The sequence below is a fragment of the Budorcas taxicolor genome, chromosome 15, assembly GCF_023091745.1.
Source record: "Budorcas taxicolor isolate Tak-1 chromosome 15, Takin1.1, whole genome shotgun sequence".
Taxonomy (NCBI): Eukaryota; Metazoa; Chordata; class Mammalia; order Artiodactyla; family Bovidae; genus Budorcas; species Budorcas taxicolor.
In genome coordinates, this window is record NC_068924.1 from 78,184,687 (window position 1) to 78,207,086 (window position 22,400).

At 39.8% G+C, this 22,400-nt stretch overlaps 1 protein-coding gene across 1 annotated transcript in view; it reads left to right on the top strand.

Moving 5' to 3' along the window:
- Positions 1-14,808, top strand: part of LOC128059985 (olfactory receptor 5AK2-like) — a 31,970-nt gene extending 17,162 nt beyond the window's left edge. Inside the window, exon 7 of the mRNA XM_052652207.1 lies at positions 13,859-14,808. Coding sequence (XP_052508167.1) covers positions 13,859-14,808 — 950 coding nt within the window. The remainder of the gene's footprint in view (positions 1-13,858) is intronic.
- The last annotated feature ends 7,592 nt before the right edge of the window (positions 14,809-22,400 follow it).

The window sequence follows — 22,400 nt, forward strand, 5'->3', positions numbered from 1 at the left end:
ATGGGGATGGTCTTGATCTCTGTCTCCTGTACAATGTCACGAACCTCATTCCATAGTTCATCAGGCAGTCTATCTATCAAATCTAGCCCCTTAAATCTATTTCTCACTTCCACTGTATAATCATAAGGGATTTGATTTAGGTCATACCTGAATGGTCTAGCAGTTTTCCCTTCTTTCTTCAATTTCAGTCTGAATTTGGCAATAAGGAGTTCATGATCTGAGCCACAGGCAGCTCCCTGTCTTGTTTTTGTTGACTGTATAGAGCTTCATGACTAGATTCAGGATAAATATTTCTGGCATTAAAGCAATGTAGATGATGCTTTTGCCCCCCTTTGTATAATTGATCCATGGATGTGCAATTCTAGACTGTAATTATTTTCTCTCAACACTTTGAGGATTTTGCTCTACTCACTTCTGTGTTTTATTATTACTGGCAGGTTGCAGTCCATAGTGTCTCCCAGTCAGCACTGAAGAAACTTAGCACAGCACTAAGTGTCTTTGGTAATGTAAGACAGTCTTATTTTAATTTTTTAAATTTCCTTAAATAATAAAAAAATCTATTATTTCCTATTCTGTACTTGGTAATTCCAATATTCCAAACCCCATGTTATTAATTATCTGTTGTTTCTGCTTAGCTTTGTTCAGGATAACTTTTTTTTAATATTTGTATATATTAATTATAATTTCTTTTTACTGATTTTACCTGCAGAAATCTTAAGGTAATCTGGAATATTGTTATAGTACTCCTCATAGTTTGACTTTGTTTCTGCCAGATAGGTAAGGTATTCACAACCCAGCCCAAGGTTCTGTTAATTTATTACCTAATAATGCAAATTTCAATTCCAAACTCATGTGAATTCAGAGTGGTAGTTAGAAATGCTCATGGGGACTCTTTTTTAAACCAAACAGAGGTCTTTTCCCATCAAGTTGATTTACAAGAAACCTTGTGGTAGAGCCTCATTGAAAGTGTTCAGTATCTTGACTGTAGCGGTGAACAAAGGAAGCTAGAGAGGTGATAAAATGTTAACAGAACTTACTACAAACACTCAGATTGAAGAAATCTGAGTAAATCAGTGGACTGCATCAAGGTCAATATCCTACTTGTAATATTAATAATATAGTTTTTTTAAATGCTACCATTAGGGGTGTATTAGTTTTCTATTGCTGCTGTAACAAATTACCACAAATTTAATGACTTAAAACAACACAAATACATTATCTTAGAGTTCTGGAAGTTAGCAAGTAAAAATGGGTCTCTAGATAAAGGTGTCAGCAGGGCTGTGTTCATTTGAGGGACTCTAGAAAAATCTACTTTCTTGATTATTTCAGTTTCTAGAAAGCACCTGTATTCCTTGACGCTAACCATTTTCTTCATCTTCAATACAAACAGCGCACAGCATCTTCAAATCTCTGTCTGACCGTCAATGTTCTGCCTCCCTCTTCCAATTTTAAAGACTCTTGGAAAATCCAAACTAATATCTCCAGCTCTAGGTCAGCCTATCTGCTACCTTACTTCCTGTTTGCCATGCCTAACAGATTTATGGATTCCAGGTATTAGGATATGAAGATCTTTGGGAACTGTTACTCTGCCTGTCCCAAGAGGAATCTGGGAAAACTGAACAAAGGATCTCACTGTATTATTCCTTACAGCTGCAAGTAAATCTATAATCATTTCAATGAGTCATTAAAAATACACAGTGAAATGTTAATCTATTCTATATATTAACTTCATTTTGAGCTGTGTTGGTGCTTGCTTTCTCATATACACATATCTTTCACCATCCTGAGCTTTCCCTTTGCTATGGGGAAAGAAGAAGTCCTCTGCCACAGGCATCTTTCTCCTTACAGCTCTCATCATTCTTTGCAGCTCCCTCTCTCACGTACTTACAGCCTAAATCTATCAACTCTGAAGACTAGGGAAAAGTATCCTTATCTTGTGGCATTATGACCCCATATTAAACCTCCTTATCTACTGCCTATGAAATGAGGAAGCAAAAGAAGCTCTACAGTCAATAAGGAATAAGTCCTTCTTGCTTGGGCATAAACTACTGACGCTGAGTGCCAAGCATTTCCAAGTCATGAGTGTTCTGCTGCCTTTGCTGATACGACATTGGTCATAGCAAGTCACACGGCCAGCTCAGATTTAAGGAGTCAGAGGAACTGACTCCACCATTTAGTGAAAGGATCGGACACATCACCTTGAAATGCTGAGACTGCACTGAAGGAAAGAATTTGTGGTCATTTTTATAACCTACTCAATTTGTTATTGCCTGGAGTAATTACTTTTTATACCATATGATATCACTTGCATGTGGAATGTAAAATACAACAGGAATGAACATATCTACGAAAGAAAAACAGACTCACAGACATAGAGAACAGACATGACTGCCAAGGGGAAGGAATTGTAGAGAGGGGTGGATTGGGAGTTTGGGGTTAGGAGATGCAAATTATTAATATATAGAGAATGGATGAACAACATGGTCCCACTGTATAGCACACAGAATTATATTCACTATCCAGTGATTAAATCATAATGGAAAAGAATATGAATATATATAATTTAATCACTTCTGCTGTATACTAGAAACTAATAGAACATTCAGTTCAGTTCAGTTGCTCAGTCATGTCTAACTGTTTGCAACCCCATGGACTGTAGCATGCCAGGCTTCCCTGGCCTTCACCAACTCCTGGAGCTTGCTCAAACTCATGTCCATGAGTCAATGATGCCATCCAGCCATCTCATCCTTGTCATCCCCTTCTCCTCCTGCCTTCAATCTTTCCCAGCATCAGGGTCTTTTCCAATGAGTTAGTTCTTCACATCAGGTAGCCAAAGTATTGCAATTTCAGCTTCAGCATCATTCCTTCCAATGAAGGACTGATTCCAATGAAGTCCTTCCAATACAACATTATAAACCAACTACACTTTAATAACATTTTAAAAATATATGTATATTTTAGCTGATCAATTCTTTCATACTGCCATAGGTATATATATATGAGAAGAGCTTAAATTTAATCTCTGTAAATCAATGATAATTTGCAGTTTGATCATTATTGTAACACCAGTATCTAATAATGCAGGAATATATTAGGTGCCTATAAAATGTTTACTAAAAGAATGAACAGACAATGCAGAAAAAAATCCTAACTATGGTCAGTGCAATGAGAAAGAATGCTAGCTACAGTGCAGAACAGCTAATTGTTCTTGTAACATCCTGTATCATAAGGGCTTCAGGGATCCAGGAACTCTCTCTAAGACATTGTGATCAAGGCTCAACCAAAATTGGAAGTCAAGAATTGGCAAACATGCCTAACTTTATAGAAAAATTAGTCTAGACCAAGATGGAATAATACACAGTATCACACATAAAGGTTTTGATCAAGAATGACCTGGAGAAAATACCTAAGAACTTAAAGAATCTATGCACCATTCCTTACATGTATTCAGTATCTGGGGCAAAATATACTTGTTCTCCTATCCACTGTCCATTTTCCTCTTATTCCTACCTAAAAAGAACCCATACAGAAAGTAATGCATCCAATAAATAGATATTCTACTTTCCAGTTTCTGCTGTAGCTAGAATGGTATGTGTTTTAGTTAGCATTCCTGAGATAGGGCCTTGGGTAAAGGTAATGTATGTGGGGGTGTGTAGTGAAGAATTAACCTTACCTGCAGAAAGGTCTGACCTTAGCATTCACCTTACAGGAGGGCAACTCAAAGTCCCTGAAATGCCTTCCCTAGAAGAAGCATCTTTGTTTGCCTGGAGGTTTTGAACACTGGACAGTCTTAATAATGTGATATATGATGGGAGCTTGAGATGCGCCCTATCAGTTTCGACATCCAGAGGAACTGGAGACTAAAGGTATTATCCTGAAACTCCAAGAGTGATGGAGAAATAGAGGTCAGCCGCATGAGCAATGGCACACAGCCCAGAAAGGAGCTGTGCACACCAGAGGCTCAGGTGAGCTGCCGGGCTGGCCACACTCCATGTGTATTGCCCCACATTGACATCCAGAGGGGTGATGCATCCCTAAGAATAATGGGAGCTACAAGTTTGAAACTCTGACAGACTTTGCCCTCTATGTATCTTCCTTTGGCTGGTTACTATTTGTATCCTTTTGCTGTAGTAATACTGTAATTATACGTACAGTGCATTCCAGATGTATTAGTTCAGGCAATTTACATAGACCTAGTGGCTCCTAAACAACAGAAACTTACTTGTAGCAGTTCTGGAGATTAGAAGTCTGAGATAGAGTGCCAGCAAGGTTGGAGTCTGGTGAGAGCCCTCTCCTGGGTTGCAGAAAGCCGACCTTGTGTCCTCATAGAGTGGGAAAAGAACTGGAGAACTCAGCAGGGTCTCCTTTAAGGGCGATAGACCTCTTCATTTGGGCCACATCCTCATGAGTTACCTACATCCAAAAGGCTCAACCTCCTAAACCCATCACCCTGGGGTTAAGGTTTCAAAAGAGAATTTGGCAGCTGAGAATGAAAATTCAGTCCATGACATTGAGTCATTTTAGTGAATTAGCAAAACGGAGGATGACTGTGGAGACCCCTAATGTGTAGTCAGCTACAAACGCAGATTTTAGTTTCCTGGGCTCCAAAATCAGTGGATGGTGACTGCAGCCATGAAATTAAAAGATACTTGCCACTTGAAAGAAAAGCTATGACAAACCTAAACAGCATATTAAAAAGCAGAGACATCACTTGCCAACAAAGGTCTATCTCGTCAAAGCTAACATTTGTCCAGTAGTCGTGTACAGATGTGAGAGTTGGGCTATCAAGAAGACTGAGGGCTTAAGAATTGATGCTTTCAAACTGTGGTGTTGGAGAAGACCCTCGAGAACCCCTTGGACTGCAAGGAAATCAGACTAGTCAGTCCTAAAGGAAATCAGCCCATAATATCATTGGAAAGACTGATGCTGAAGCTGAAGCTCCCTACTTTGCCCCCCTGATGGGAAGAGCCAGCTCACTGGAAAGGACCCTGATGCTGGGAAAGATTGAGGGGAGGAGAAGAAGGGGGTGACAGAGGATGAGAATGCTTGGATGGCATCACTGACTCAAAGGACACGAGTTTGAGGAAAATCTGGGAGATAGTGAAGGACAGAGATGTCTGGTGTGCTGCAGTCCATGGGGTCACAAAGGATCAGACATGACTTAGTGACTAAACAACAACCATGAGTAAGAGTGGCTCTGAGGACCCTCGACCTTTTGGCTGTTGTCTGAACTGACGGCCGTCCTACAAGGACAGTTCCCTCCTACTATGCAGTGTACTAAACTTTTGGGAGAGAACTGTCCAAGCAGCACAGGAGAGAGCAAGCAGAATGATATACAGAAGGAGCAAAGCACGGAAAGGATGAATATATCAGCTGTCTGACACCCAGGAGACTGCAACTCAGTGACACGAGGGATTTCACTGAACTGTGTAACATGTCCCAGACACCTGACCCCTGGAGAACCAGAGCATGAGACAGCTACTCCCTTCTCCTCCCCCACTGCTTAGTCTCGATGTCTTCCGCAGCATATGAGACATTCCTGAAGCAGAGAAGTTTCCCACACACACCGTGGGAAACCTGCCGCTAGTAACGCCGGCAGAGCTGTAGACCGCAGGTGCACTGAAAGCGAGTAACGGAGGACGTGTGGGGCAGGACAGAGGCAGAGCTCTGTGCGGTGTTAGCAGAAGTCTGCTGGGCTTGGGGAAAGCTTTTGTCTTCCTGACCAAGAGTGTGGATACAGTGGTCACCCTACCCTCCGGGATCCTTTTTCCTGATTTGAGAAGTGTAGTGTCTAGCACTAGAGCAAACAGGTTAGACTGTGAGGCAACCAGCATGTGGAAGGGACTGAGAAAATCACAAAATGTGAACCTTGACTCCCAAACTGTTACTATGAAGGAAAAATGAGTCTTTTTTTGCAAAAGTAAGCCAAAACTAAGTTGGATTTTGGTCTATTCAAAATGAGGAATATTGAATGTCAGTTCACCAGCCTTTGCCAATCACTTTCCTTCAACAAGAATTTACAGACTCATTGAATCTAACTTTCTCCTTTCACTGATTAAAGATTTAACCCTAGCAGCCTGATAGCCAAGGACTACTCGAAATCTCTTATTCCACAGATTGTTAACTGAAGTATTCTCATGGTGCAAAGTGTAACCAAAAGAAAGTGTCTTTATCCAGGGCTCGTTTTAAAATGTAAACATTATTAGAAAGAAAGAGATTAGAGTCAGTTTTTCCTTCAAATTAAAAAAAAAAATGGTCAAAGTGGCAATATAAAAAATGTACTCAAATAGTAGTAACTCTGTCTGATTATAAATTTATATCAATTTGGGCTTTCTTTTTTCCAGATAGCTCTATTTTTTTTCTGATTTTGGTGATGAGACCAGTTTTCTAGACGTGAACGCATATTCTTAGGCATAATAAAAATTGTTCAACCTGACTCATAACAAAAAAATTTTTAAGAAATTGTTCTGTAACAAGAAAACACACAAAGAAAAGTCCCCAATGACAGTAACATGATTAAATGTATGTTCTCTAGAGAAAGCTTAAATGTTCTTCAGCAGAAATAACTACTGAACATTGTTTATTCTGATTCCATTACAGCCCCTGGAAGCTCAGGCTCTCAAGGGAGCAAGTATTGATCCCTTAGGCTTCAGCTTTAAACTCCCCAGTTAGAAGGAAGCACACAGAGACCTCGGTGGGCAATCAGCCTGTACCAGGTGCAGAACGAGAATCTGGATGAAACTCTCATGTAAGTAGACCAGAGCACGGCCCATTTTTCAAACAGTCATGTATCATCCCAGTGTGTGCTGGAAATGGTGGAACAAAAGGGTCAAAGTTCTAGTAAGTTTCACCCTGAGACCTAGAATAAAGGCTTCATCCCTGATGACACAGTGGAAATGGAGAAAGGGAACTTTGAACTGGGCTGAGTGATGTCTGAGGATAGGAATGAACATTGACTGAAAGATTTAATGAATGAATGAATGATTAGTAGTCAGCAATACAAGACTTCAGTGTGTTATTTGCATGTGTTATGACCAGTTTTGAGTGTTCATTCAATGGCTGGCCCTGTGCTGGAGAGTTTGTATAAACCACATCACTTTAAGTCACATTCATCATGTAAAACAAAGTTATTTTAAAATGAAAAAGTGCTGAACTTTAAAGACCTCCTCTATCTACTCCCATGCCCAAGGATAACAATTTAAAGTTTGGCATGAATCCTTCCAGAGCTTTTTCATGGGTAAATAAAGAAAATTAGCTAAAGGAGGGTGAGTTCAAAACAAAAAAGTATTATTTTAAGAGAGTCCAGATTTACATACTATTATGCAACCTGGTTTGTTCATTTGGCAATCTGATGTGAACACCTTTCCATAAGAGTATGTATTTATCTCATGCTTCTTGGACTATATATTGATTCATGAAAGAAAAAGTGAAAGTGTTCATCATTCTGTCGTGTCTGACTCTTTGTGACCCGATGGACTGTGGCCTGCCTGGCTCTTTGTTCATGCAATTCTGCAGGCAAGAATACTGGAGTGGGTTGCCAAACCCCTCTCCAGGCGATCTTCCCAACCCAAGGAATGAACCTGGGTCTCCTGCATTGCAGACAGATTCTTTACTGTCTGCGCCACAAGGGAAACCCATGATTCATAGCATGAATCTATTCTGATTTATTTAACTCTGTTTCCAAACTTTTGCTGCTGTACATGATGTTGCAATGAGCCTCATACCTTATAAGTAATTCTGTGATCCCAATTTTATATGAGGTAAAACTGAGGCTGGGGGGTAGAGTTACATCACTTTTCTCTGTGAGGCTGTAGGACTGGAGTTCAAACTCAGGTCCTTTCTACTGCATAGTCCTGAATGCAAATGAAGCTGCAAAGCAGCAGGTCTCAGAACAGGTGAAGCAAGTTCAAAGACTTAGGTTCTTATGTGTTTGTGTGTGTGTGTGTGTGTGTGTGCCTTTGTACTGATTTTTACATAACTTGAAAAATGTCATGGCATACTTTTTATTTGAATTCAAAATGATTAACACAGCAAGTGTCATTATCTCATCAAGATTCTAGTTAAGTGGACTTATGATCAATGTTAGCTTCCTCTGACAAGTGCTTTCACCTACCAGATGGAAGCCTCCTTGACAGTGCTGCATTTAGTTTATGTCACAGTAAATTTACCTGAGGAGACAACTCACATACTTATTGGCCTTTAGCTCTCACTCAGCGTTGAAAGGAGAGAGTTGTTTCTTGTTCCTTCACTGCAGAGTTATCCCACTGTGTTCATTTCTCAAGATGTTTGAAAGAGCCAGATTGTTGACATCAGGCACAGGGTTTGGTTAGCTACACTCCATCCCTGCCACTAAAGGCCCCTTCTTATCCCAAACTGACCACCGCATCTGTGGAGGCACAGCTCTGTCTGGAGTTACTGACTCCACAGGAAGGAGCCCTCTACTGATGTATGGGGATGTGGGGTTTTTGTGAGGAACTTCTGTCATTGCACAATATTTAAGGTGCATAAAAACATATTTAAAATAATATAACAAGCATTCATATAGTTCGGTTCAGTTCAGTCACTCAGTTGTGTCCAGCTCTTTGCGGCCCCATGGACTGCAGCACGCCAGGCCTCCCTGTCTATCACCAACTCCCGTAACTTGCTCAAACTCATGTCCATTGAGTCAGTGATGCCATCCAACCATCCCATCCTCTGTCATCCCCTTCTCCTCCTGCCTTCAATCTTTCCCAGCATCAGGGTTTTTTCAAATGAGTTATTCATGTAGCCACCATCTAACTTCGGCAACTTGCTTTTTATTACTCAGAAATAAAAAGCTGAAGCTAAAAACCCTCTTGATGAAAGTGAAAGAGGAGAGTGAAAAAGTTGGCTTAAAGCTCAACATTCAGAAAATGAAGATCATGGCATCCGGTCCCATCCTGGATTTATTTTATTTTTCCCGAATTCAAGAAAGCTGCTATGAACATTCTTCTGTGTATGCATTCATATGTACACATATTTACAGGTCTGAAGTGAAGTGAAGTGAAGTGAAGTGAAGTCGCTCAGTCATGTCTGATTCTTTGTGGCTCCATAGACTGTAGCTACCAGGCTCCTCTGTCCATGGGATTTTCCAGGCAAGAGTACAGGAGTGGGTTACCATTTCCTTCTCCAGAGGATCTTCCCAACCCAGGGATCAAACCCTGGTCTCCCGCATTGTAGGCAGATGCTTTACCATCTGAGCCACCAGGGAAGCCTTATTTACAGGTCTCAGTTCAGTTCAGTTCAGTTCAGTCGCTCAGTCATGTCCGACTCTTTGCGACCCCATGAAAAGCAACACGCCAGGCCTCCCTGTCCATCACCATCTCCTGGAGTTCACTCAGACTCACATCCATCGAGTCAGTGATGCCATCCAACCATCTCATCCTCGGTCGTCCCCTTCTTCTCCTGCCCCCAATCCCTCCCAGCATCACAGTCTTTTCCAATGAGTCAACTCTTCACATGAGGTGGCCAAAGTACTGGAGCTTCAGCTTTAGCATCATTCCTTCCAAAGAAATCCCAGGGTTGATCTCCTTCAGAATGGACTGGTTGGATCTCCTTGCAGTCCAAGGGACTCCCAAGAGTCTTCTCCAACGCCACATTTCAAAAGCATCAATTCTTCGGCACTCAGCCTTCTTCACAGTCCAACTCTCACATCCATACATGACCACTGGAAAAAACATAGCCTTGACTAGAAGGAACTTAGTCAGCAAAGTAATGCCTCTGCTTTTGAATATAATATCCAGGTTGGTCATAACTTTTCTTCCAAGGAGTAAGCATCTTTTAATTTCATGGCTGCAATCACCATCTGCAGTGATTTTGGAACCCAAGAATTTAAAGTCTGAGACTGTTTCCCCATCTATTTCCCATGAAGTGATGGGACCGGATGCCATGATCTTTGTTTTCTGAATGTTGAGCTTTAAGCCAACTTTTTCACTCTCCTCTTTTACTTTCATCAAGAGGCTTTTTAGCTCCTCTTCACTTTCTGCCATAAGGGTGGTGTCATCTGCATATCTGAGGTTATTGATATTTCTCCCAGCAATCTTGATTCCAGCTTGTGTTTCTTCCAGTCCAGCATTTCTCATGATGTACTCTGCATAGAAGTTAAATAAGCAGGGTGACAATATACAGCCTTGATGTACTCCTTTTCCTATTTGGAACCAGTCTGTTGTTCCATGTCCAGTTCTAACTGTTGTTTTCTGACCTGCATACAGATTTCTCAAGAGGCACGTTTAGGTGGTCTTGTATTCCCATCTCTTTCAGAATTTTCCACAGTTTATTGTGATCCACACAGTCAAAGGCTTTGGCATCATCAATGAAGCAGAAATCAATGTTTTTCTGGAGCTCTCTTGCTTTTTCCATGATCCAGCGGATGTTGGCAATTTGATCGCTGGTTCCTCTGCCTTTTCTAAAACCAGCTTGAACATCAGGGTGTTCACGGTTCATGTATTGCTGAAGCCTGGCTTGGAGAATTTTGAGCATTACTTTACTAGCATGTGAGATGAGTGCAATTGTGCGGTAGTTTGAGCATTCTTTGGCATTGCCTTTCTTTGGAATTGGAATGAAAACTGACCTTTTCCAGTCTGTGGCTACTGCTGAGTTTTCCAAATTTGCTGGCATATTGAGTGCAGCACTTTCACAGCATCATCTTTCAGGATTTGAAACAGCTCAACTGGAATTCCATCACCTCCACTAGCTTTGTTCTTAGTGATGCTTTCTAAGGCCCACTTATGTGCCTATATATCTTTGTTTTTGTAGTCATTAATTCATCTAGAATATGTACTTTGTGTGTGTGTGTGAGTTAAGTTTTATTTGAGGCAAAATAAGGGCTGTAGTCCTGGAGACAGCACCTTAGATAGTTCTGAGAAGCTGCTCCGAAAAGGTAGTGGGGGAAGCTCAACTTTATAAGAGGTTTTCTGCTTGTCACAAGGAGCTGATGTCATCACAAAGGGATTTAGTGCTTTCCTAGATATGAGGAGATGCAAGGATTCAGATCATGAAATCAGTTTCTTAAAATATCTCTCTACCTGAAGACCTGTTCTACCTGTTTTCCTGGAGCACAAAATGCCTGTGCCTCCACCCTGAACTCCCTTCCGGGCACGTCCAAGGTCAACAGCTGCAGGAGCACAGGATTCAATCTGCGGAAATTGTGGAGGCAGATGGCAAATGCCCTTGGCATTGTTGTTCAGTCACTGGCAAATGCCCTTGGCAGTGCCAGTTTGTAGTTGACGGGTTCCCCAAATGGCCATAAACTCAACTGTACTTTGGGAGGCATTCCATGACCATTCACCCACATTGCTAAGGCTCTCTCCTAGTTCCGGAGCAGAGTTTGCTGGTAGACCACTGAGTGCGCTGTTACTGGGCTCAGCCTCACAGTTAAAGTTCTCTGGACACATGTCTGCTGTGGTCCAGGAAGGCTTCCCTCTTATTGCGTCTTCCCATAACTAGAGTGACACCATCACAGTCATTGATCACATACAGAACTATATTCATCAACTGCTGCAAGCTGCCTAGTCATCATTACTTTCATTGGAGGCTCAGTTACATATTTGGTGTAAAGTATGTACTTATAATGGAAATTATGGACCAAAGGGAGGTATGTGTTTAATTTTATTAATATTTCCAAACTTGTCTCCAATGTGACTATCCTAATTTACCTTCACATCAGAAATATGTGAGTCTACATTCTCACCTCAACTTTGCATTTTAGACTGAGAAGTGTAAAATTCTACTTCAAGGCAGTACTAATATACACATACCTGATTACTGGTGAGTTGTTATATGTGATATTTTCCTATTGGCCATATAAGTTTCCCTTTTACAATTGTCCTGATTATATCATTTGTGAATTTTTCCCATGGGACAATTTATAGAAATTACTTACACTGGATACCAATTCTTTGATATTTGTATGTGTTTCAAACAAATTTACATAAATAAATATTAGAATTAATCATTTCAAAAATGTTTGGTAGAAGTTACCTATAATATACTGGATCTATTGTCTATAAACTTTTAATAAAAGTCAAATCTCATAGTGGTTTTAAAATATTTAAATATTTTGCACATACACACAGAGTGAGACACACAGTGACCACTATTACTCTATCCTGTTTTCCTGCTTCCTCTTTAAAAAAATAAATACTGAATAAGATTTATCAAATTATACATAGGATATAAAATGTGATGTGCCATAAACACCATACACCAGCAACCTAAAATGAAAAAAGTTTTATTATTGCATTTTACTATCCTGGGGAAATGAACTGGGAAATTAAGTTTATTTTTCAAACGAACAAGCATAAGGCAAATAAATGAAGACTTGTTATTTTACATTTAAGAATTTCTATTTTCTAAAGGATAAGCAAAATTAATAGATGATGGAACGTGAGAAAAATTTTCAGGCAACAACTGACAAGATATTCAAATCTTAGATAAACAAAGAACATATAAAATCATTCAATAGAAGGATTTATAAATAATATAAATAAGCAATTTACAAAACAATAGAACCCCCAAAGTCTAAGAAGAATATTAGACAATAATCAAATTTTTGTAATTAACGGGGACAAATGAATAAAAATGAGACAACACTTTGTACCTATTTTCCTGGCAGAAAAACATTAGGAAAATAACAAATTTTCACTAGGAAGTGAGGACATGGGAATCCCCATGCATGGATAGTATGACTGTATATTGGGACATCCATTATAGAAAGTGATCTGGAAAACCTTGACTAATTTAAATATGAGTATACCTCCAGATCAAAAAATTTTTCTCTAGGAATACATCCTACAAAAATTTCACACTGGGTTATTTGGAGTGGAGACAAGTTGTAGGCAGTCTGCTATCCATCACTAGGAAAGCACACTGGTAAATTAGGATGGATGGACACCACAGAGCAGTGCCACTCAATGTGTGGTCCACGGACCAGCACTCATCCTTGGACATTCTGTTTCTAGTCTGTGATGGGGCAACTACTGAAAGTGAGATCGGGCACTTAAATGATCACAAAATGTTCACAATGCTGAGAATTTTTCATTGTTTTTTACAAAAGTAAAGGATCACAACAGATTGGAACTTTTATAAAGAAATAAATCCTTTACCAACCATAAATACTGTGATAAACACTTCCATAAGGAACTCTACAATTTCACTGAGACCATCATAGCAGGGAAGATCTGTTAAGGAAGGGAAAAGGATAAAAGGAAAAATACGAAGATGAGTGTAAACAAGATCTTATAGAATTCTATGGATTTCAAATACAATGATTAGTAATTAAACCAATTAGAATTTCTAATTAAAATATGTGAGCATGCTTGCATGCTCAGTTGATTCAGTCACATCTGACTCTTTGTGACCCATGGACTGTAGCCCACTGAGCATCTCTGTCCATGGGATTCCCCAGAAAAAACTGGAGTGGGTTGCTATGCCTTCCTCCAGGGGAGTTGAACCCACGTCTCCTGTGTTTCCTGCATTGCAGGCTGATTCTTTACCCACTGAGCAAGCTGGGAATCCCAATTAAAGTATAGGGAGCATAAAAGAAAGAATGATTAGAGTATTTCTTTATGTATATCTCATTTGTTCCTGGATTGATATACTTATGAAATGCCCATCACTCTGCACTTTGAGAACACAGATGCTCCTTGGTCCACAACAACATCCCCAAACTAAAACTATCTCAGTCAAATATCAAGGTTCAACCTTTAAATATCTAAGTCAATTATGTCATGGAAATTATTCTCTGACCCTACTGTGAAGTTATATATTGTACTATTTCCAGTTCTAGAATTTAAGAATCACAATAGTCAGCTTTCTCTGCTGTTTCTTTGCAACTTTTCAGCTGATAATCGTTACAAGCCATGGGACAAAAAAAATGGCACTGAAGTAACTGAATTCATTCTCCTGGGATTCGCTGGTCAGCACAAGTCTTGGCACATCCTCTTCACAGTATTTCTGGTGATCTATGCGGCCACCCTGGTGGGTAACATTGGCATGATCCTGCTCATCAAGACTGACTCTTCCCTTCACACCCCCATGTACTTTTTCCTCCAAAACTTGGCTTTTGTTGATCTCTGTTATGCCACTGCTATCACTCCGAAGATGTTGCATAATTTGATGAGCACCAAAAATTCCATCTCATTCTTTGGATGTATGGTGCAACTGCTAGTCTATGGTACCTTTGTAACAAGTGACTGCTATATTCTGGCGGCTATGGCAGTAGACCGTTATGTGGCCATCTGTAACCCACTTTGCTATGCAACTGTCATGTCCCAGAGAGTCTGCAGTCAACTCTTAACTGGTTCATACTTCATGGGTTTCCTGAACGCTTCTGTCAATGTAGGTTTTACTTTCTCACTGACGTTTTGCAAATCCAATAAAATTAACCACTTTTTCTGTGATGAGCCCCCAATTCTGGCCCTCTCATGCTCTGATATTTACTTCAGCATCATGGTACTAGCAGCCTTTGTGGGGTTTAACTTGACATTCACTATATTGGTCATCATCTTTTCCTACATGTTTATCTTGTCTGCCATCCTGAAGATCTCTTCTGCTGCAGGAAGGAAAAAAGCCTTCTCCACCTGTGCCTCCCACCTGACAGCTGTCACCATTTTCTATGGAACACTCTCTTGTATGTATCTGCACCGTGGTACCATAGAGTCTCAAGAGCAAGAGAAAATGGCTTCCATTTTTTATGGGGTTGTGATTCCCATGTTAAACCCTCTCATCTACAGTCTGAGAAACCAAGATGTAAGAGAAGCCCTAAAAGAGGTTGGAAAAAAGTGTTCCTAGACTGAACATCAATTACGAACTCAGCCAGTCCAGGTTTGATGCAGGATACAGGATGCTTGGGGATGGTGCACTGGGATGACCCAAAGGGATGGTAGGGGGAGGGAGGTGGGAGGGAGGTTCAGGATGGGGAACACATGTACACCCGTGGCAGATTCATGTTGATGTATGGCAAAACCAATACAATATTGTAAAGTAATTATCCTCCAATTAAAATAAATAAATTTAAATTTTTTAAAAAAGCAAGGAACAATTCTCTCTTATTTTTCAACAGCAGAAGGTGTTTCAAATATTTGTGAATTCCAAGTGAAGTGAAAGTTACTCAGTCGTGCTGACTCTTTGTGATCCCATGGACTATACAGTCCATAGAATTCTCCAGGTCAGAATACTGGAGTGGGTGCCACTCCTTTTCCAGGGGATCTTCCCAACCCAGGGATCCAACTGAGGTCTCCCACATTGCAGGTGCTTTCTTTACCATCTGAGCCCATCAGGGAAGCCCAAAAATACTGGAGTAGGTAGCTTGTCCCTTCTCCAGTGGATCTTCCCAACCCAGAAATAGAACCGGGGTCTTCTGCATTGCAGGAGGATTCTTTACCAGCTGAGCTACCAGGAAAGGCAATGAGTTCCAAAGGCATTCTTTAATTATATCAATAGATCTGAACTTTAATGAAAACATCTTAAGTGATTAAATAATTTTCTGTCAAGAGCTGCATTAGGCATTACCGACAAAGTGGAAGCATGGCCCCAACCCCCCTCTCTTTGTCCCTCAGGCATGGACCTGGGATGAAGGGGTTAGGCCTTGTGATTCTGACTTGTTTTTTCCTCTCCTCTACTGAGTTGATTGAAAAGGAATATTAAGGTGCTCATTGTTCTTGAGAGGAGCATGAGAAGGCACAAAGCCTTCTGCAGCTGTGCTCAAAGAATAATTCATAAAGTTAATCATTGACATTTGTTTAAGGACGTTTACAAAAGAGTGTTCCAGGATGAGCACATAGGCTAAAGCTTGAAGACATGGGAGGGATTGCTATCTGAAGCCTATTTGTGAGGAAAATGTTTATGGCAAAGGAGTTTATTGAATTTAGGGCTTAGAAATAATTTAAATAGTTAGAAGTAAAAGATTTAAGGAATGTTGTAATGTTAGCATGTTTTACTATAGCTTATAGACGTTAGGAATTTTAGAGATACTGGTCCCATCACTTCATGGGAAATAGATGGGGAAACAGTGGAAACAGTGTCAGACTTTATTTTGGGGGGGCTCCAAAATCACTGCAGATGGTGACTGCAACCATGAAATTAAAAGACACTTACTCCTTGGAAGAAAAGTTCTGATCAACCTAGATAGCATATTCAAAAGCAGAGACATTACTTTGCTGACTAAGTTCCTTCTAGTCAAGGCTATGGTTTTTCCTGTGGTCATGTATGGATGTGAGAGTTGGACTGTGAAGAAAGCTGAGCACTGAAGAATTGATGCTTTTGAACTGTGATGTTGGAGAAGACTCTTGAGAGTCCCTTGGACTGCAAGGAGATTCAACCAGTCCATTCTGAAGGAGATCAGCCCTGGGATTTCTTTGGAGGGAATGATGCTAAAGCTGAAACTCCAGTACTTTGGCCACCTCATGCAAAGAGTTGACTCATTGGAAAAGACTGTGATGCTGGGAGGGATTGGGGGCAGGAGGAGAAGAGGACGATGGAGGATGAGATGGCTGGATGGCATCACTGACTCGATGGACGTGAGTCTGAGTGAACTCCGGGAGTTGGTGATGGACAGGGAGGCTTGGCCTGCTGTGATTCATAGGGTCACAAAGAGTCAGACACGACTGAGCAACTGAACTGAACTGAACTGAACTGAATAGCTAGAAGCGTTGTTAAGAGATAGTGAGCTCAAGATGTTAGGGGCAAACAGGATTTAGAAAGATAAGAAATAAACTGAGGAATGTAGCATGAGTTAAAATGTAATCACAAGCTAACTATAGGACACATAAGAGGAAGTACATAATAGATGGTAGAGCTGATTCCAAGAGAATCGATGAAGCAGGAACTCTGAAGGGCAACAATGATTTATGGAGATGATAAATCTGGGTGAGGGGGAACTGAAAATGTCAAACCTCTGACCTAATGCTTTTGTAAAAGTATAAAAGAAAATCTTAAACTTGAAATAAATGCGCAGTCCAAGAAAATTGAGAGGCTGCATCATTGCTCACCGACACCATCCCTCCCTTCAGGTTGAATCCCTGGCTGCTGGAGTTGGACTCCGGCAATGTTCTAATTCATATGTTTCTTAAAAAGGAAGTGTCTGAAAACATCTTTGCTACTCCTTTTGAACCTTTTGATGAGCCCTTTTTTCAAACACCTGCCCTTAAAAAACAATAAGAAAGTAGAGTGTATAAAATTTTTTAAATACCTTCTATATGTATAATATAAAAAGTCCCAGGATAAAAATCTTTTTTGGTGTCTGGTACTATTACTCTTGCTGTGAGTCTATAGCTAAGCTATTTTACTTTTATAAAGAATAATTGAAAGTGCCATTTTTGGAGAAAACATGCAGAAAGGAAAGGGGGAAAACCACTTCAGTGAGGCTGCATACATATGCAGACGTTATGGAGTAGTATCTGTCCTTTCTGTGTTTGTTCTCTAACCAGCTAGAAAGCTGACACAGGCGTCAGACAAATGCAGATTATATAAGTTCATTTTGGTAAAATTGTATTTTAAATATAATATGAATCTCCAGCAATACCATCTTGCACATGTGTAAACTGCAGTGCAGAATTTGGTGCTACGGAATGGACTCATTTACCCAAAAGTGAGGCCTTGAGGTTGGAGAAGTTGAGGTTGAACAGAGAAAGTTATACCTGAGCTTGAACTTGAGGGGGAAAAAAAATTAATTACACACCCATCCTGTTGACAAGCATGTTTTAAAAAAAAAAAAGACTGAGATCACATATTATACTTCTTTGAATCTCATTTGTCAGTTAAACCATAGGATGTTGTAATTGAGAGGATTGGCAGGATGAGAGTTCACTGCATTCTTCAATGTTTCCAGAAGTTCCAAATTGTGGACTGAATTATGAGTATAGAAGCATAGAGATATGGATCCAATTGTAACACAAACAGTATCAAAAGAAACCAGATGACACCAGCCCATGCAACAGGGTGCATTTTTCTGCACTCTGGGAGAGAAAGCCAAAAATTATGAAACTCTGAAACTCCGAAACTCCAAAACTTTGGCCACCTGCTGTGAAGAGCTGACTCATTTGAAAAGACCCTGATGCTTGGAAAGATTGAAGGCAGGAGAAGGGGACAACAGAGGATGAGATGGTTAGATGGCATCACCGACTCAATGGACATGGGTTTGGGTAGACTCCAGAAATTGGTGATGGACAGGGAGGCCTGGCGTGCTGCGGTTCATGGGGTCGCAAAAAGTCGGACAGGACTGAGCGACTGAACTGAACTGATATTACTTAAGGTTGCTGGTGACCTGCTCATATTTGCAGAGAGAAACCTTATCTTCACTTGAAGTGTAAGCAAATCCTCTTCTGAGAAGAAAGGAGAGATGTTTATATGTACCACCCTGAATCATCTTTGAAGACAGAGGCACTTCTAAGTCTTACTATTTTGATAAGTCTCCTTATACAAACATTCTTTAATGTAATATCTTTAAATACCTTGCATTGAGAACTTTGATTGTGTAGCTATATTCATGAAAAAAATCTGTATATTAAATAATATCACCTTAATATTTACAAAGTGAAAGATCACAAAATGCATGGGTGAAAAAAGCATAATGGTACTGTAATAGTAAATGTTAAACTTACCTCTCCCAGTTCATGAAAGATCAAGTTGAGAAAAAAAAAATTTAAATAAAGTTACAGAAAAACTATTTGATATAATTAATGAGACTAAATACATACAGAAACTCTATATTGTGGAAGCCTACCAATCAAACATGCCTAAAATCAAAATTTAGGTGTATTTTGCTTCTTTAGCTCACTCCACAGAAGCTGTAGACATCTCAATAAGTGGGAATGGGCTTTTTATAGAATACATGCTTTGCTGAACGAATCCAAGTATGAATTAAGGAAGCAGATACTCTCTCTAGATTTAGTTACTGGCAAAAAGAAGATCAGCAACTGGGCATCTCAGCAGTCAGTGCTCAAGAGGTGCAAGGAATAAAGCAGGAAAAGTTATAGTGAGAAAGTAGCAGATACTTAGAGAGTCCTTAGTCTTTTTACAGTTTCCCTGTAGACTTGGGGAGTTCAGTTGGAAATGCTGTTTCTTATTGGTTTTTTGTGGCTATTGATACTGTGTTAGACACATCACAGTCTGGTTTATTGGAAGAACTGATTTTCCCCTTCAAAATAACTTGAAATCAGACAAATATCTTTCTTTGTTCCTTCTTTCTCTTTCTCTCTTTCTTTCTTTCCTTCCTCTTTCCCTCCCTTTCTTCTTTCTTTCCTTTTTTTTTTTTAAATTCTTTCCTATGTCCTTTTTAAGTGTCCCAGGAAGAATTACAGAAATACAATGGACTCCAAAAATCAGAAATAGTGTAGAAAATATTCTCTGATCTAAAGCAGTAGATCGGGGGAAGGGATAAAGATGGCAGAGGAATAGGACGGGAAGACCACTTTCTCCCTCACAAATTCCTCAAAAGAACATTTCAACGCCGAGCAAACTCCACAAAACAACTTCTGTAGGCTGGCAGAGGTCATCAGGCAACCAGAAAAGCAGACCACTGTCTTCAAAAACAGTCTTCTATTTCTCCTCTAATTTTTATTTCTATAACCTACTATTACTATTTAAAAAAAAAAAAAAAGACTTTTTTTTTAATTTTTTTTTTTTTTAAGGCAAACACCATATATAGCCTTTGGATGGTTGTTGGTGGTTTTTTGTTTTTTTTTGTTTGTTTGTTTTGTTTTGTTTTTTTGTTTGTTTGTTTTTTTAATAATTCTTGTTTTTTTTCTTTCTTCCTTTTTCCTTCTGCTTCTTTTCTTTAATATTGTATTTTTTAAAATCCAACCTCTACTCTAGATTTTTAATCTTTGCTCTTAGGTTTCTGTTGTCAATTTTGTACATTTAAAAACCCAAACTTCACTACCCAAGTTTACCTGAGAGCGAGATTACTGGCTTGACCACTCTCTCCTCCTTTGGACTCTCCTTTTTCTCCACCAGGTGGCCTCTGTCTCTTTTCTCCTCCATCTCTTCTCTATCCAACTCTGTGAATCTCTGTGTGTTCCAGACGGTGGAGAACACCTAAGGAACTGGTTACTGGCAGGATTTGTCTCTCTCCTTCTCATTCCTCTCTCTTATCCTCCTGGTCACCTCTGTCTACTTCCTACCTCTCCTCTTCCCCGTATAACTCCGTAAATACCTCTGAGCGGTCCAGACTATAGAGCACACATAAGGAAGTGACTACTGGCTAGCTTGCTCTCTCCTCTTTTGATCTCACTGCATCTCATTCCAGTTACCTCTAACTACCCCCTCCATCTTCTCTTCTCCTTGTAACTCAGTGAACCTCTCTGAGTGTCCCTCAATGTGGAGAAACTTTTCATCTTTAACCTAGATGTTTTATCATCAGTGCTGGATAGATGGAGAAGTCTAGAGGCTACTGTAAAAATAAAACTGAAAACCAGAAGCAGGAGGCTTAAATCCAAAGCCTGAAAACATTAGAGAACTCTTGAATTCAGGGAACATTAAGCAATAGGAGCTCATCAAATGCCTTCATACCTACACTGAAACCAAGCTCCACCCAAGGGCCAACAAGTTCCAAAACAAGACATACCACTCAAATTCTCCAGCAACACAGGAACACTCCCCTGAGCTTCAATATACAGGCAGCTCAAAATTATTCCAAAACCCTTGATGTCTCATAACCCATTACTGGTCACTCCACTGCACTCCAGAGAGAAGAAACCCAGCTCCACCCACCAGAACTCCAACACAAGCCTCCCTAACCAGGAAACCTTGACAAGCCACTGACAGAACCCCACCCTCAGTGAGGAAGCTCCATAATAAAGAGAACTCCACAAATTACCAGAATGTAAAAAGGCCACCCCAAACGCAGCAATATAACCAAGATGAAGAGACAGAGGAATACTCAGCAGGTAAAGGAACAGGAGAGTTGCCCACCAAACCAAACAAAAGAGGAAGAAGTAGGGAATCTACCTGAGAAGGAATTCCGAATATTGATAGTGAAAATGATCCAAAATCTTGAAATCAAAATAGAATCACAGATAAATAGTCTAGAGACAAGGATTGAGAATATGCAAGAAAGGTTTAACAAGGACCTAGAAGAAATAAAAAAGAGTCAAAATATAATGAATAACGCAATAAATGAGATCAGAAACACTCTGGAGGCAACAAATAGTAGAATAACGGAGGCAGAAGATAGGATTAGTGAAATAGAAGATAGAATGGTAGAAATAAATGAATCAGAGAGGAAACAAGAAAAACGAATTAAAAGAAACGAGGACAATCTCAGAGACCTCCAGGACAATATGAAACGCTCCAACATTCGAATTATAGGAGTCCCAGAAGAAGAAGACAGAAAGAAAGACCATGAGAAAATCCTTGAGGAGATAATAGTTGAAAACTTCCCTAAAATGGGGAAGGAAATAATCACCCAAGTCCAAGAAACACGGAGAGTTCCAAATAGGATAAACCCAAGGCAAAACACCCCAAGACACATGTTAATCAAATTAACAAAGATCAAACACAAAGAACAAATATTAAAAGCAGCAAGGGAAAAACAACCAATAACACACATGGGGATTCCCATAAGGATAACAGCTGATCTTTCAATAGAAACTCTTCAGGCCAGGAGGGAATGGCAAGATATACTTAAAGTGATGAAAGACAATAACCTACAGCCCAGATTACTGTACCCAGCAAGGATCTCATTCAAATATGAAGGAGAAATCAAAAGCTTTACAGACAAGCAAAAGCTGAGAGAATTCAGCACCACCAAACCAGCTCTCCAACAAATTCTAAAGGATATTCTCTAGACAGGAAACACGAAAAGGGTGTATAAACCCGAACCCGAAACAATAAAGTAAATGATAACGGGATCATACTTATCAATAATTACCTTAAACGTAAATGGGTTGAACGCCCCAACCAAAAGGCAAAGACTGGCCGAATGGATACAAAAACAAGACCCCTCTATATGCTGCTTACAAGAGACCCACTTCAAAACAAGGGACACATACAGACTGAAAGTGAAGGGCTGGAAAAAGATATACCATGCAAATAGAGACCAAAAGAAAGCAGGAGTGGCAATACTCATATCCGATAAAATAGACTTTAAAACAAAGGCTGTGAAAAGAGACAAAGAAGGCCACTACATAATGATCAAAGGATCAATCCAGGAAGAAGATATAACAATTATAAATATATATGCACCCAATATAGGAGCACCGCAATATGTAAGACAAATGCTAACAAGCATGAAAGGGGAAATTAACAATAACACAATAGTAGTGGGAGACTTTAATACCCCACTCACACCTATGGACAGATCAACTAAACAGAAAATTAACAAAGAAATGCAAACTTTAAATGATACATTAGATCAATTAGACCTAATTGATATCTATAGGACA